Source organism: Lissotriton vulgaris, chromosome 1_1 (genome assembly GCF_964263255.1).
Source record: "Lissotriton vulgaris chromosome 1_1, aLisVul1.2, whole genome shotgun sequence".
NCBI lineage: Eukaryota > Metazoa > Chordata > Amphibia > Caudata > Salamandridae > Lissotriton > Lissotriton vulgaris.
In genome coordinates, this window is record NC_141685.1 from 1,563,061,481 (window position 1) to 1,563,076,784 (window position 15,304).

The following is a 15,304-nucleotide window of genomic DNA, read 5'->3' on the forward strand; positions in this document are numbered from 1 at the left end:
ACCCGTCTCTCCAGTTTCTGACTCCTACGTTTTGTCACTTAGTCTCTTTGTCTCCTTGCATTCCTTTTCGGTCGCTGTTCTCTGCCATCGGCTTTTTTTTCTGTTAGTCGGTTGTCCTCTTTCTGCTCTCCGCTTGCCAGCCTCTCTTCGTGTACTTCTAGCTCCTTGCCGTGTGTCCAATGTCCTTGGCCAGCTGGCACTATCTCTGTTGGCTCCTCTCTTTCTCCGGCCGCTCTTTGTTTTGTTTGTTCCTTCAGTTGTTCTTTTTCGTTCTCTTCCTCTTTCTCTGGTCCCTGCGCCTTCTCTTTGTTTGCTCTCAGTGCGTCTTTCATTTTTGTTTTTGTCATATGTCATTGTTATGAGACCCATTGTTTGGGTGGTGCTATTGCTCAGCAGGCATGGTCCTGGGACGTCGCCTTTCAGCACATGGATGTCCTCTTTGTTCTTCTTGTCTTTGTACCTCAGTTCCTCTGTGAACTTTCCCAGGTTTGTTACCTCTTTCTTTGACCCCCAGGTGAATATCTTAACCTTGGACACTCTGTGTCGGCTTTGCTTCCATCTTCTCATACTCTGATGCACACATGACGTTGCATGTTGCACCACTATCCAGTATAAATTCCGCTTCATGTGCTCCTAATCCTATCTTTGTCGAATCCGTCTTTTCTTGGGTGCTTCTGCCTGTACGGTATGTTGTTTCTCCTTTTTTGTCCCCCCACTCAGTTCTGTGTTAATCTCCGACATGTGGTATAGTCTTTCCACTCTTTCTTCTTCCTCTTCTTCGCCTGACCCTCGTGATTAATTTCTCCTTTCTCTGTCAACATACCTGACGTGTCTTGTTGTGGACTCTTGTTGTCTTCCTGTTCTTTCTCTGTCATCTCTGAATTGTACGCCTTGGCACATGCTGGCGTAGTGATTTCTTCCATTACATCTTCTGCATGTCTGGCCAAACGCTGGGCATGGGCCTGTGTGTGGAAATTCCATTTCGCACCTGTAGCATGTTCCTTCAGGTTGTCTCCTCTCTTTTTGCTCCCTCCAGTCATTCTTCCACCGGCCTGTGCGATATTTGTTTGTCATGAGGTGTGCGTTTTCGATTTAGACGTTCTTCCCTCTTTCCATTTCCTTGGCATGTTCCGTTGCTCTCGCCTCTGCTCTCGCTAGTGACAAGATGTTTTCCAATTCTTTTAGTATTCTTGCCCTGAAGCCTGTGTCACGACAGCCTTCTATGATTCGTAACCTTATTGCTTGTTCGTTATCGAATTTGTCGAACTCACAATGTGTCACCAGTTTTCTCAGCCTTGTTGCGAAGTCATCTAGCGTTTCGTCGACTTGTTGGCACGCAATAGTGAATGTATATCGTTCGAAGTCAACATTCCGTTATGGGTCAAATTTGGCCGTTAGGCATTTCTTTAATTTCTCATATGTCTTTGTTTCTTCGGTAGGCAGTGTCACCAGAAGTTATTCGACATCATCCCCTGCTAAGTTCAGTAGTAATTCTAATCTCTTTCCGTCTGTTACATCTGTCGCTTCCATGTATCTTTCAAACCGTCTGATCCACTTTTCCCACCTGATTCCTATTTGTGGCTCCGATAAGTTGAACGGCAGAGGCCTTCTGTATTGTGCGCTTGCTTTGGGTCTGCCATTCTTGCCTTCTTGTGTTCCTATGTTCTTTCCTCTTTTTGTTCTGTCGCTGCTTTGTATGTTGTTTTCTTATTCCTTTTGTTGCTTTCCTCTTATCTTCTTCTTTTCTTTCACTTTCCCTTTGTGGGGTCTTTGTCTCTCCTTTCCTTATTGTTTTTCTTTTCTTTGTCTTTTTTCTTTATTCTTTTACTGTTTCTTTCTTTCTTTCCACTTTCTTTGTCTTTTCTTCTTTTGTGCTCTTTTTCCTTTTTATATCTTCTTTTTACTTCTTTATTTGGCTTTATTCAGCCTCTTCTGTGCTTTCTTAGTCCCTTTTGTTTTCTTTACTCTGTTTTTCAAGTATTTTGCTTGTTTTTAGTTTTTTTTTGCCTGGCTTTAATATGGCCGCCTTGTTGATTACTATGTTTTTTTTCGTTATGTCCTTTTTTTAAAATGGCCGCCGCTCTTCTCGCGAGATTTCGCGTTCGAAATCTCGCTCGCCTGACTTAAAGATGGCCACCGTGCTGATCTTCCTTCTCATTGGCTCTCGCGCCTGGCCCCAATATGGCCGCCAAGACTCTCGCGTGAGCTCGCGCTGGCTTTTACAGTTCTTTGAAGCTCTCGCTCTTTTGTGCTGGCTCCTACCCGATCAGTTCCTTCTTCGTTCGCGGCGATCGGGGTGGGCTTCCACGTCGCTGCAGACGCTTGGATGGCGCTTCACTCTTCCCTCTTCCTCTTAACCACGACGCGATCCAGGGTGGGCTCCTGGTTTCCAATCGCGATTTCTGCATGCTGGATTTCGATCCCACATTCGTCACCAGTTGTGTCCCCACCTCAGTTCCTGGATACACCAATCGGAGAGACACAGGTTGGTTTGGTATACTTCTTTTATTATATATGGTCGCAGCTGGTTGCAGGCACGTCCGCTCTGCTTGCTGTCCTGGTCAGTCTGTCCTTCCTGTCCCTAACCAGATGTGGTGTCCGGTGACCTGGTCACCTCCCTCATGACCCACAGGGTCCTAGTGCCCTCCTGTCCTGTCGGCCTATCTGTCGGGTCACGACAGCTACCAACTCCGGCTACCCTCGGTGACGTGCAAGGATGCTAGGACAGGAGACACCATTGTGTGTTTATGAATGTGGATGCACTCCTTGTTGGAAAGTATTGCCCCTCCATTAGGTGAGACAAGACAGTAGTGAAACAGCATCACCTAGTGGTTGGGATCTTACTACAAAAGGCCTGAAAAATTTGACATTGCGTGTATGCAGGACACTCCAAGAAACACCATTCTTTGTTGCCTGGAACGATGAGAATGCTTACACCGTTCCTGCATCAAGTGACTTTATCCGTTTTTCCACCCAAGGAAGGTGGTTAGCGCACCAACACCTAATCTCTGAAAAGGTAAGGAAAACAGGAAGTCTCCAATTCTGTAACTTTCGAACCCAGGCACGAACAAACGCAGCCCAAGAAAAATGTTCACAACACCCTTTAAACTTAACTCTAAAGTAGCAAATACAGGACAGAAACCAGCTTTCATTGGGCTCACAAAAGAAAGCAATAACCTCCAGACCAAGCTCAATGAAGGAGTAAACCCTAGGCTAGAAAATGGGTGAAGGTGGAGGACAGCGTCTTAAAGAAATGTCTGAATGACATCAAACCACCACACCCAGCAGTAGGACAGAAAGGACAGCAAAGTTGAAAAAGCAACTGGCTGTCAAAAGCAGACATCTCTTCTGTACCCAGGTAAATGGTGAGCTGAGGTAGGATGAACTGAGGAGTGGGGGTGATCTCTGACAGAGAAGCAGTGATGTACACGAGGAATCAGAGAGCAACCGGTAGTGAGAACACCCAAGGTGGGCAAAGGGAGACATGCTAGGGAAAATTGGAGACACATATGGCCCATCCAACGCGACTCAGTCTTTACTCTGGTATCCCCCAACCCAGACCAGCCTCTATCCCCTGTCCCTGACCCTTGCAAGAGCCTCCAAACCCAAAGATGCAAGGCAAAGAGATTAGGGAAAATCGAGGGTGGAGTCCATAGGCTAACCATGTATCTCGTCCATGGGTTATCACGAAACACTTGCCTCAGAGAACTAACACCTGCAAGCAAACCACTAAATATATCTGTGCCTAATTTTGTAAAATCTGTTCAACTATGATGAAAACTGTACAGCACTGTTTTAGTGCTCAAGTTGTACTCCACACATATACCACATTTGCTCACTGGATGGAAGACTATATCCTGAGAAACATAGTCTCAAAAACGTCATGCTATGTGTTTTCAGGCCCTCCAAAGCACACTGCACCAGACTTTGACCTGTATAACCGCCAACCATATTGTATCATTTAACAGAAAAAAATCTAAAAAAAATTAAACATTTGGGGCCCTATTACACATAGGGGATACTTTCCCTGCAGCGGATTCAATTGAAAAATGGAGCGGCTTTGAAGCCACAGCTCCATGTTTCACTGTGGGTGTGGCAACCTGCCCGCACTTTTAAGAGGGTAGAAAAGTTTGCAGGCAGGTGCAGTGAGTAACTGCACCTGCCTGCAAGGTGGTGTCTAGGGCGTCAATAGGACCCCCTTTTTCCCCTCCAAGGGCCGCCAACAGGAGCCCCACTAACAGTGCGCCTCCTGACAGCTTCTTTGTCTCTGCGCCCACATCTATAACACGGCATCAGAGCAGAAGCAAAGGGATTCCCTTATTTGCCATGCAAATGAGGGAACTCCCTCTGGTGATAGCGCTATCTGCATTAAAGAAAGGTCTGCACAAGTGCCTGTAGCTCTTTCTGTAATGCTAAAGTGCCCAGCGGGCGCTCAAAGTGGGTGCAAATGCCTGTTGCACCTTTGGGGCACTTTCCATAATATGGCCCCAGGTATGATGATCAATCTGCATTTATCTTCTTTAAATATATTGCATTGCATTGTATAGCATAGCCAGGCTCATGATTTAATTTCCAGTTTATTTATTTCCAAAGTCAATCTATATTACTTTTGGTAGGGGTTTTGGCAGGTCAAACTAAAAATAAATAATCTCTCAGTACTCCTTTTCTGTGGGATTTTGCTTGAATACCTGATCTACAAAAAAGTAATAACCCGGAAGCAGTCCTACCTGGGAGTGTACTCAAACTACAGAATTCCTTTCCACTTGCCATCAGAACAAACCCCTCTGACCTAGTCTTCAAAAACAAAATGAAAAGACTTTTGTTCCAACAACACCTGCAAATATGACTAACACTACAAGACTGAGGGAGACAACCCACAAAGACCTTCCAGCTAAAAGAGAATCCCTTTGTGACAACGTGCGCCCTGTTCGTTAATCAGAGGTGCACAACCTGTAGAATGTGTTTTATACAACTATGCCTTTGTTTTTAATAAACAGATTCTATTGAGTTTACACAACCGGTGGAACATACAGCGATGAAGGAATGAAAGAACAAAGTAAAAAGAAAGGTGCAAATAAACACTTTGAGAGCACCACATTTAGGCCAATTAACAGGTGGCAAGGTGACAGGCCATGTGGACAGAATCTCAAGGCACAAGAATAATGTGTACTCCCACCATCTTCCCCAGATCCTACGGTGCTGATGGGGACAACCCCTTGCTGGGTATACAGGTTCCTCTAGTTTCATAGGATAGTCCATTGCCTTTCTTCAGTCAACCTGCCTGGGGGCATAGGCTGCTTTCCAGGACCTAGGGCCTCCCACGTGGTCCTGGATCCCCAGTAGAGCAACTTAGGGGGAGCAGTCAACTGGTCGATCAAGGATTTGTTATCAGTGTGCATTCAGTGAATGCAGTTACATGTACTGTGTAGAGGCATGAACCTGCATTGATTGAGGAGAATAATGGTCGTGATGAGTGGTAGAATGCAATTTACCACAATCTTGGCAGTAGATCTTGACTTCAGAATTGATAAGGGGAGGGGTCGGAAGGATGAGAACTCGTCTGGCGCTTTCTTAGATTTGTGGAGGACTACGATGGTTCTGAGGTCCTGCTTTAGGGGGGGGGTGCCTTATTCAGTGCCTCTTGATGGAGGTTAGGTATGTGGGGGGGGGGGGGGAAGAGGCACGACCTGAATTCTATGCTATTCTTACGAATCATTTCCTACCACACAAGTCATGTCCTACCATACACGTGTCTTGTACTCTGGTACAATTATATCTTCTTTCATATTTCCTACTGCAGGAAATAGCCAGTGATCAACCTTTAATGTTATTTTTCTTTAACCATCTATACTCTGTAAAGTAGTCTGAAACTCTCTGGGCCTGCACTACCACATATAAATGAGTAAATAAATGTTGTTCTATGAGTTTCAGCAAGGGCTCACAAAAGAGAACACTGGCTACCAAACAGATGTAGTTAAAACAAGTACAACAAACATACATTGACTTCAGAAGATAATCCCACTCTCAAAATGTCAAGATACTTACAACTAGTGTTCAGAATCCAAAGGCTGGAGATATTATTGTGCATCAATTCAATAGTATGAGTTCCGTCTAGTTGTAGCAAACCAATTGTGCTGTTCTTCAGCTCACGGATTATGATGTGGTCAACAGCCAGATAGCTAGTGGGTTGGGAAAAAAAATAAGATTTAAAATATCTAGTCAATCCAGAAGTATTTCTGCAAAGCTTACTGTAGATCTATAATAATATTTCCTGGGACTAGTGGGGGTTGAACAAGGATTGTTTGGACAGTTTGCAGAACTTTTCCAGGACTCAACAAGAACATGTATACCAGGATATCCTTACCAGTCCTAAATATAGAATTGCTCATTGTAACCACTAGTGATTGGCAAACCCAGTCTATTTGACCTCACTGGCCTCACAGCACCACACAGTTCGGAATGCCCTCAAAGTAAATTAGGCCTCAGGTTCAAAACCATATTCTGGCTTATAACTTCTAGATTATCTTCCCATGATTGAAGAGGGTCTCTGAGATTAAGCAGCCATTTTATTGCGTTTTCTAGTACTATCGACGTCTGATTGTATTGTCTCAGCTACAAATCCATATTTCAAGTTAACTGGTACACCCAGCTGATGTCTCTATAAAGATTATATATCCCAGGAGTGGGATAATTTGGTGCTTATTTACAGGTGGTTGGGTAAGTAGAATGTTGCTGGATTTGGTTTGATTTCTGAGACCAGGCATCCTTCCATTTCAAGGATCATAGATTTGTGCCCAGCTGTGTGTAAAAGTGAGATGACTCCACCTGTGCTGTCTGTGCACCTGTAACTTCAGGGGAGGGTGGCAGAAAATGAAAGGACAGATTGGTGGAGTCAGGAAGGATTACCTTCATACCGCCAAATTCCTATACCTTGTTTTATGGAGCTTGAGAGAGGGTGATCAATATTCAGATCAGTATTTAACTGTGTTTTTATGTATAAACTTTGTTTATTGCGCTGCAGAGTCAGTGTATCATACCAATATGCTTCACAAACTGGCGTGGCGTCAACATTAAGCCCAGCCAGTGTCAACACAGCTTTTAGTAACAGGTCAAAACAGGGAAAGGGGAGAGAAAAGCGCTTGGACATATGCTTGTTGCGGACCCTGGCCTGAAGTCCAAGTGGTATTAGAGCATTTTCAGAGCTCCATTGGCGGTTACTCGGAGTAGTGGGGCACCACATCAAGGTAATGGCTCCTGCAGTCAGGTCCGCATCGAGGCAGCTTAGTAATGTCCAAAAAAGGGAGAAAAGAACGACAACCAAACGAAATGACCCCGTCCCTGCCACCCCCCATCCTACCCACCCCCCACCCATGTTCCAGGTCCATTTCCCTACCTCGTAACAGTGGTCCCTCATGCCTCGGTGTTTGTAGCAGCCGACTGTGACAGCCGCAACAGGCGTAGGTATCTGGGGCAGATCACTTCTCTAAATTCAGAAGCCAGCAGCGTTAAGAAGGGTTGCCACAATTCTGGATATTTGTCGCCCTCCCCTTTAGCAATCAGTGACAATTTCTCCATCCCCAAGACGTACCAGAGACGGTGCAGCCAGCCCTGAAAAGTGGGAACATGTGTAGTGCGCCAATAAGTGAGAATATTTTGTGTCGCCGATCCCAAGGCTATAGCTATCAGCCTTCCTCTGTGGGAGCGCAGGGGGTAAGTGATGGGATTGGGAGAGCCCAGCAGCACATATGCGGGGAACCTCGGAATGGTGGTGTCTAAGTGCAGATCTATTTCGTCTAGCACCTGGTGCTAATAACCCTGCAGGTGTGAAAAGTCCCACAACAGGTGTACCAGTGTACCCCTCTGCCCGCAGCCCCGCCAGCAGAGCGCGTCTTGTGTGTGGTCCATCTCGTGAAGTTTCTCAGGGGTATAGTACCAGTATGTGGCCAGTTTAGTGAGAGTGTCTGTTAATCCCATGTGGTGCGCAGAATGATGGGCCCTATAACAAATGCCTTCCCACTCCTTATTGCTCAGCGTGCGCCACAGGTCCCTCTCCCACCTCGCCCTTCCTGCAGTGTGTATATGTGTGTATCTGCCCAACAGCATGCGGTATAGATCCGATATCAAGCCGCGGTCATTTTTCCTTGAGAGCAGCCAGTATTCGTAGTCGCCGAGTCTGCGTTCAGCCCCGGCTCTAATGGTGGGGTGGAGCGCCCAGTGTCGCACCTGGAAGTAGCGAAGACGCTCCTCTTCCGGCAGACCAAATTCCCGGCGGAAGGCATCAAAGGGGATGGCTCCCTCCTTAGCATAGATGTGGGACAACACTTTACAACCCGCAGGGCCCCATTTCGCAAAAGCCACTACGTCCATGCCAGGACCAAGTCCGGGTTGGACACTAGAGGTGTCAGCGGGGATGGGAAGGACGTTAGCTCATGTGGTAGGCTCACCTGATCCCACACCTCCAGAGGCGTCCTCGTAATGAAGGAAGCATAGAGATTCGGGGGTCCATGGCGCTGCCGCAGGAAAGACACCTCCTGCAGAGTGTGCCCCGCCACTGCCTGGTCTTGGAAGAGCCAGTGCTTCTCCGACTCCCATTTGCTCCACTCCACGAGCGTTCGTAACTGTGCCGCTTGGTAGTATAGTAACAAGTCCGGGAGGCCCAATCCTCCTTGTTCAGGAGGCAGCATTGCCAAGCGAAGTTTCATGCGCGGGCGCCGCCCATTCCATATGAAGTTGGCCAATTCAGCTTGGGTTTGACGAATCCATCCCTCCGGCGGTCGCATGGGGACAGCTCTGAATAAGTACAATATTTGCGGCAGGATCGTCATTTTATTCGCTGCCACCTTACCAAGCCGAGACAGCGGAAGGTGTTTCCACCTACCCAACTCCGATCGAATCATATGTCTAAGTTTCGCATAGTTAAGGCGGACCGTGCCCTGCAGGGTATGTGCCAGTTGGACACCCAAATAGGGGACAGCTTCTGATGCCCATGGGAAGGGGGAAGAGGCCCTGTAAAAATGTCTTCGTGGACGCCTCCAGGGAGAGGTCAAGCGCCACGGATTTGCTGAGGTTAACCTTAAAACCAGCCACCTCCGCGAAGGTGTCATGGATCGCCACACAGGCTGGGAGGGACGCACGAGGGGAGGAGAGGGACAACAGGACATCGTCCGCGTATAGACTGATGGTATGTTCAAAGGCCCCCATCTTGATGCCGCGAATCTTCGGGGTAAGTCGTATTACTTGGGCCAGTGGCTCCATATATAAGGCAAATAATAAGGGGGAGAGGGGGCATCCCTGGCGAGTGCCACGTTCTATAGGGAAGCGGGGCGACGAGTACCCATTGACCCGTACTGTCGCCGAGGGCCTTGAGTAGCAGTTGAGCACCCATGCGCGGAAACGGTCACCTAATCCGGCCCGTGTCAAAACCCGCTCAAGGTACGGACAATGGACGTGGTCGAAGGCCTTCTCTGCGTTGATGACAGTAGCATATATTCCCCCTCCGTGCGCGTGGCCTTTTCTATAAGGTGTAATGCCCGTTTGGTGTTGTCAATGGTTTGGCGTTCCAGAATAAACCCCGTCTGGTCCGGGTCAATCAGTCTCAGCATCAGCGGGCTGAGTCTCGTGGCGAGGATACTTGTATAGAGCTTCAAGTCTATATTGATAAGCGAGATGGGCCAATATGCCGCGCAGCTCGTTTTGTCCTTCCCCGGTTTAGGGATCACGGAAATGGTGGCATCTAGCAAATCCTCCGTGATCGCTCCCGGTTCCGAGAGATGATTGAATAGAGTGGTAAGCAGTGGCACCACCTGTACGCAAATTTTTTTATAAAAGAGGGCCGTGAAGCCGTCCGGCCCTGGGGCTTTCCCCAGCCGGAGCCGGGAGATGTCTGATATGACCTCTTCGGGTCGTATGTCGCCTTCTAAGGCCGCCGCCTGGTCTGTGGTAAGCACCGGTAGTTGGGCAGAGTCCAGAAAGGCATCGCCCGCTGCCAGATCCAGCGGTCGCGATTTCCCTATCCTCCGTGGCCAGGCTACCTCCGGCCGTTCGGATTTCCTGCACTGCCTGACGCTGACGCTTCTCCCTGAGTGCCCGTCCCAAGAGGCGCCCGCATCTATCCCCCCCGTGTAATACATGTGGCGCACCCTTAGGGCCGCAAATTCCGCCCTGTCTTGGTCCAACGCACTCAATTGTTTCCGCGCCAGGGTCAGCTGCCTCCAGATCCTTGGGGCGCAAGTCCTTTGGTGCATGCCCTCCAGTTCCCTAACTTTCTGAGTCAGCTCATCCCTTTTCTCCGCTCGCGCTTTGTTCTCTGCCGCAGCTAAGGCTATGAATTCCCCCCTAAGGACTGCCTTCAATGCCGCCCAGTGTGTGGTCGGGGAGGTGTCCGCAGTGGTGTTGTGTAGCAGGTAATCGTGGATTGCGCCTATTATTTTCACCGGGACCTCTTTGCGATGCAGCAGTGTGTCCCGAAGGCGCCAGCACCGGGGAGGACGCTGCACTGGAGGGAAGAGGAAAGTCGCCAACAGGGGAGCATGGTCGGAAAGGGACGCTACTCCTATTTCCACAGTGGAGGTCAGGGTATGTAAGGAGGTAGAGGCCAAAAAGTAGTCCAGCCTGGCGTAAGTGCGGTGCGCGTTCGAGAAGTATGAGTAAGCCCTGGCGCCAGGATGGAAGCTGCGCCAAAGATCCACCATGCCCAGCTCTTTCAGTCTTGCCAGCCCTCCCTCAGACAAGGACCCAGCCTGTGAAGAGCGCTGCGCTGACCTATCCAGGGTGGTGTCGAACACTAGGTTAAGGTCCCCTCCTAGTAGGATATGTCTGTCTGCCGAGGCCGCCAGCATGTTAAGCGCGTCATGAAAGAATTTTTCTTGTCCCTCGTTAGGGGCATAGGCCGAACAGACCGTGAAATCTGACCCCCCCAGTGAAAAGTGGTACGATAAGAGCCTCCCCTTGATTTCCGCTCCCTGTCTCAGAACCCGACCCCGGAACCTTCTCGCCAATAATATGGCAACCCCAGCTTTCTTGTGTGGTGCGGACGAAACAAACTGGTGTGGAAAGTTGTGTGCTTTCATGCGTATGCAATCTTTCTGCAATAAGTGCGTCTCTTGGAGGAGACAGATGTCTGCTTGAGTGTGCTCGAGGCACAACAGTACCGCCCGACGTTTGACAGGGTTGTTGAGACCTCGCACGTTCAGCGAGAGGATGCGCACTTCAGTAGAGGCCATAGATCATCATCCGCACCTCCCTCCCCCGATCACCCATGCTGACCTTTAGTGCATACAATCCCTCCCCGACCGGGCTCCCGGTTCGTGCCGAGTCATGCCCAACTGTGGCCTGCCACTTGCAACCTGGAATGCCCAGTATCCTGTCACTTCGGAACACCCTGGACCTGGAACCCCTCCCTCGCCAACCCACAACCAAAACTACCCTTACCCTACCCCCATGCAAACCTCCAGTCACCCTCCACCCTCTCCCCGTCCCCCCCCAACGTCCCCAAACTGAAAACCATAAGGCAAAGTGCCAGAAAAGTACATCACTGTCCATCATCTCTCACAGATGATTGGGGAAAGCAGGGGAATGTGTCCGAGTCTGTCGAGTTCCCCCCCGTCGCCAACCGCCGATGCAGTCATGCCCAATCCCAGGGGCCCGGAGCCCCGAGGCCCCCCCATCAGCCGTTGTCTGTCGCAGCCAACTCCAGCGTTGCCGTCTCAACCGCTGCTCTCTGCCCCTCCTGGATCTCCTCCGGGGGCAGGCGACGCGGCCTGCGCCGCCGTTTCTGCTGCCGCCATTTGTTGGTAGAGCCGCTCTCCGGACCAGTCCCAGGGCGCGAGTCTCCCTCCGACTCCGGCTCCTCAATGCTCAGCAGCTGGCACGCCTCTCTAAGGGACCGCAGCTGGTGCACTTTGTTGTCCCATTTAAACACCAGGCGGAATGGATGCCCCCAGCTGTATGTGATACCAAGGCGCCTCAGTTCGGCAGTGACTGGTTTGAAAGACCTGCGCTTCTCCAGAGTGATGGCGGCTAGATCCTGAAAGAGTGTCGGGGAATGATCGCCATAGGTGATGGATCCCATCTGCCGTGCCTTGTTGAGGACTTCTTCCTTGGTGTGAAAGTCCTGGACGCACACTAAAATGTCTGCTGGTAGGGCATTGGAGGCCCTGGGCGGCCCCGTCCGATGTGCTCTGTCCAGACGTATCGCTGAGTCTGCTGGCCGGCCCAGGATGTGATTGAAAAGGCCTTGGGTGAACTGGAAGAGGTCCGCAGTGTCTGGGGTAAGTTTCACCCCTCGGATCCGGATATTATGCCTTCGGGACCGATTCTCCAGGTCCTCGACGTGCGATTGCAAGTCCACCTGTTGGTCGTGGATGCGGATGATTTCCTGCTGGAGCGCTTCCATCTCCACATCCTGAACATCGCTTTTCGTTTCGAGGTCCGCCACTCTCTCCCCAATGGCATCCGTGTCCCGACGCAGTTCCCGAAGCTCATCTTTCAGCTCTGTCTTAAGGAGTTGGAGATCCTCCCTCAGACCGCTAAAAAGGGACTCTAAGAAGGACCTAGTGACGGGTTAATCCGTGCTCCGAGGGCCCGCGCCCGGCGAACCGGCTGCCGTTTTGGCAGGTGTGGCCTGTTGTCCAGCGGCTTGAATGTCGGCCTTCTTCCCCATCACGGTAGGAGCGAGCAGGTCCTTAATGGTTCTTTCCTTGCGCACCCGTCCAGCCGCCATGCCCCTCAGGCCTGCCAACGGAGCCAGCCGGGACCAGGGCGTCAATACGTCACCACCGCTAGATCCAAGTTCGGCAGTGCCGGCGCGTGGTCCACTGGCTCCTCACACTCACACCCCCACAGGTGGCGGTACTAGTCCCACGTGATGACTATCTCCAGACAGGACAACGGCTCCGCCGGGGTGTATACAGGTCCCGTCACCGTGTCCAAAACAGCGTTCGGCGACAGGGACTATGCCGCAACGGTGCCACCCGTTTGCTTGGCCCAAGGGAGAGAGCAGAGGACAGGGCCAGGCTAGTCCGGTGGTCCAGGCCGCGACAACACACCTCACCAAATGGCGGCCCGTGCCCTGTAGAGCTCAAGAAGCCACGAGGCGGCGACCGCGGCCAATGTCCAGGAGAGGTCTGGGTCTACTGCAGGCCACAGAGCTCGCAGCGCCGCCGGACCCCCACGAGGTTTCCTCCGTGCAGCCCCTGTCCGCTGTGCACCAGGGGGTCTCCGCGGTGTACCGCTCTTCACCAGGGCTGGGGTGTGCACAGGACCCGACACTCCCCCGGGTCACCAGTCCATCACAGGAACAAAGTCGCCCGGGTGGTCCAGCACTGCAAGCCGCCCAAGGGGGAACAGCTGGGGGCTGGGGCCTGCAAAGCACCCTGTGGGTTGCCGCCTCACCCTCCACAAAATGGCGGCCCTCAGGGCCCGTCGACCATGGCTGGGGGCAGGGAAGGCTCCAGGCGGGTTGCGCTGTGTCGGGGATGCCGGCTCTGTCCCAGGACACTCTCCGCCGCCACTCCACCGCAGCTGCTAGCTCACACAGTACGGGGGGGCCGCCCGGTCAACCCCCGCTCCTCACCTCAGGCCTCCGTCTGGTCACTGGGACCGCTGATCCTGTCCCAGCCGTCCCCCGCCGGAAGCTCCAGCCACGGCTCCGCGGCTCCCACCAAGCTGCCGGTGCCTCCGAGAAAGACAGCAGGTCCGCAGAAGCCCCCGCTGAGGATTTGCGGAGGGCCTCGCGCACAGTCGCGCGGGCCGGACCTGCAGCCACAGTCGCCGCCCGCCTGGGGTACCGCAGTGCCGGCTGCGCGGCCTCGCTCTCGCCGCTCCGATCCTCCCAGGCCCCAGCAGGCCGCGCCTAGGCCGAGGAGAATCGGCAGCACCCAGGCGCCTCCGGTGCTTGATACTGGCCCCCGGGTTACCGCTACGCCAGCGATGAGTTTAGACCCCTCGGGAGGGCATCCGGGGCCGGGAGGGATGCGATGCAAAGCGTTAAATCGGCGGCTGGCGGCGGGAGCTCAGCAAAGCACGGCCGCTCACACCGCCATCTTGGCCACGCCCCTTAACTGTGTTTTTAATAATTATTAAGATTTATTTCAGACTTCTTCCTCAATCGTTCCAACGCAAGAAAGAGGGACCCTGTAAAAATGGATAAACAGAGAGGGAAGCAGGGTAAGAAAACCACAATTCACACAAGAAACAACAGCCGCCACAACCACAGAGTAAACTGCAGGTAGACAAACTCCCTCAGGCGAAGGAGCCAGAGGTTCTAGGAGCCTCTGAAGTCAATGAGATTACAAGTTTGGAAAATCCCTCCACAGGTGGAAGTGATGAAGTTGTTACTGTTGGCAGAGGGGTAGATGTAAATACGGCAACGGGGGCGGATGGGAGTGATGTTTTTCCCCCAGGCACTGGGCTAGAATCCTTATTCCTCACTATGGCATCTGACATTAAAAAGGGGTTTGCAACTTCAGAGGCAATTCAGGGGGACATCAGACTTTTCTGCGAAACCCTAGAGAAAAAGATGGATATTTGGAATTCCAGGACAGGGGCTCTAGAAAACTCGGTGGAAGAACTTACGACAAACCTGGGAGCAGCTAAAGATGATATCATCTCACTTAGAAAAGAGGAAGCTGCACTCAGAGACCGAGTGGAGTAACTGGAAAAAATTTCTAGGCGCAATAATCTGCGCCTCTTGAAGGTGCCAGACGGTAAAGAAGGGGAGGACCTAAAATCCTTCATTATAACTCTTATCAAGGAGGTAGTCCAGATTGACATATCGGAAGAGGAATGGAGACAAGATATCCCGAGGATACACAGAGGCCCTTACAGGAAAAATCCTAATCGTACAAAGCAGAGGAAGATCTTGATCAATTTTCTCACCTTTGAAATAAAAGAAAATATTCTAACGGCGGTTCTTAAATTGAAGTCTCTGAAATCAAGAGACTTCAATTTTGAGATTAGGTCAGATCTCTTGCGTGCCACTCTGGATCGCCAGTGGGAGCTGGGGAGGAGAATGGAAGACTTTAAAAAATTGGGGGCTGTGGTTCAACTCAGATTCCCGGCTCAATTGAGGATTATGGTAAATAATAAGAGGCTCAATGTGCGAACAGTGCAGGAGGCAGATGACCTGCTAGAAAATCTTAAATAATCATCTTTAGTATTACGATAAAATCATGCATAGTAGGTAGCTACCTGCTAAATTTAGGTCAAGATTATGAAGGGGACGGATAGGCACCATTGCACCGCACTAGATGTAGATATTCTCGGTATATACCAGGTACATATATGAATTAAATTTTATGTCTTT

General features: G+C 50.8%; 1 protein-coding gene across 3 annotated transcripts in view; it reads right to left on the minus strand.

Annotated features, from left to right (window-relative positions):
- The window catches only part of LOC147750815 (uncharacterized), a 702,597-nt gene that overhangs the window by 609,910 nt on the left and 77,383 nt on the right, over nucleotides 1-15,304 (minus strand). For all 3 annotated transcript variants that reach the window (XM_086937011.1, XM_086937002.1, XM_086937022.1), the window contains exon 4: nucleotides 6,046-6,179. In XM_086937011.1, coding sequence (XP_086793137.1) covers nucleotides 6,046-6,179 — 134 coding nt within the window. The remainder of the gene's footprint in view (nucleotides 1-6,045; nucleotides 6,180-15,304) is intronic.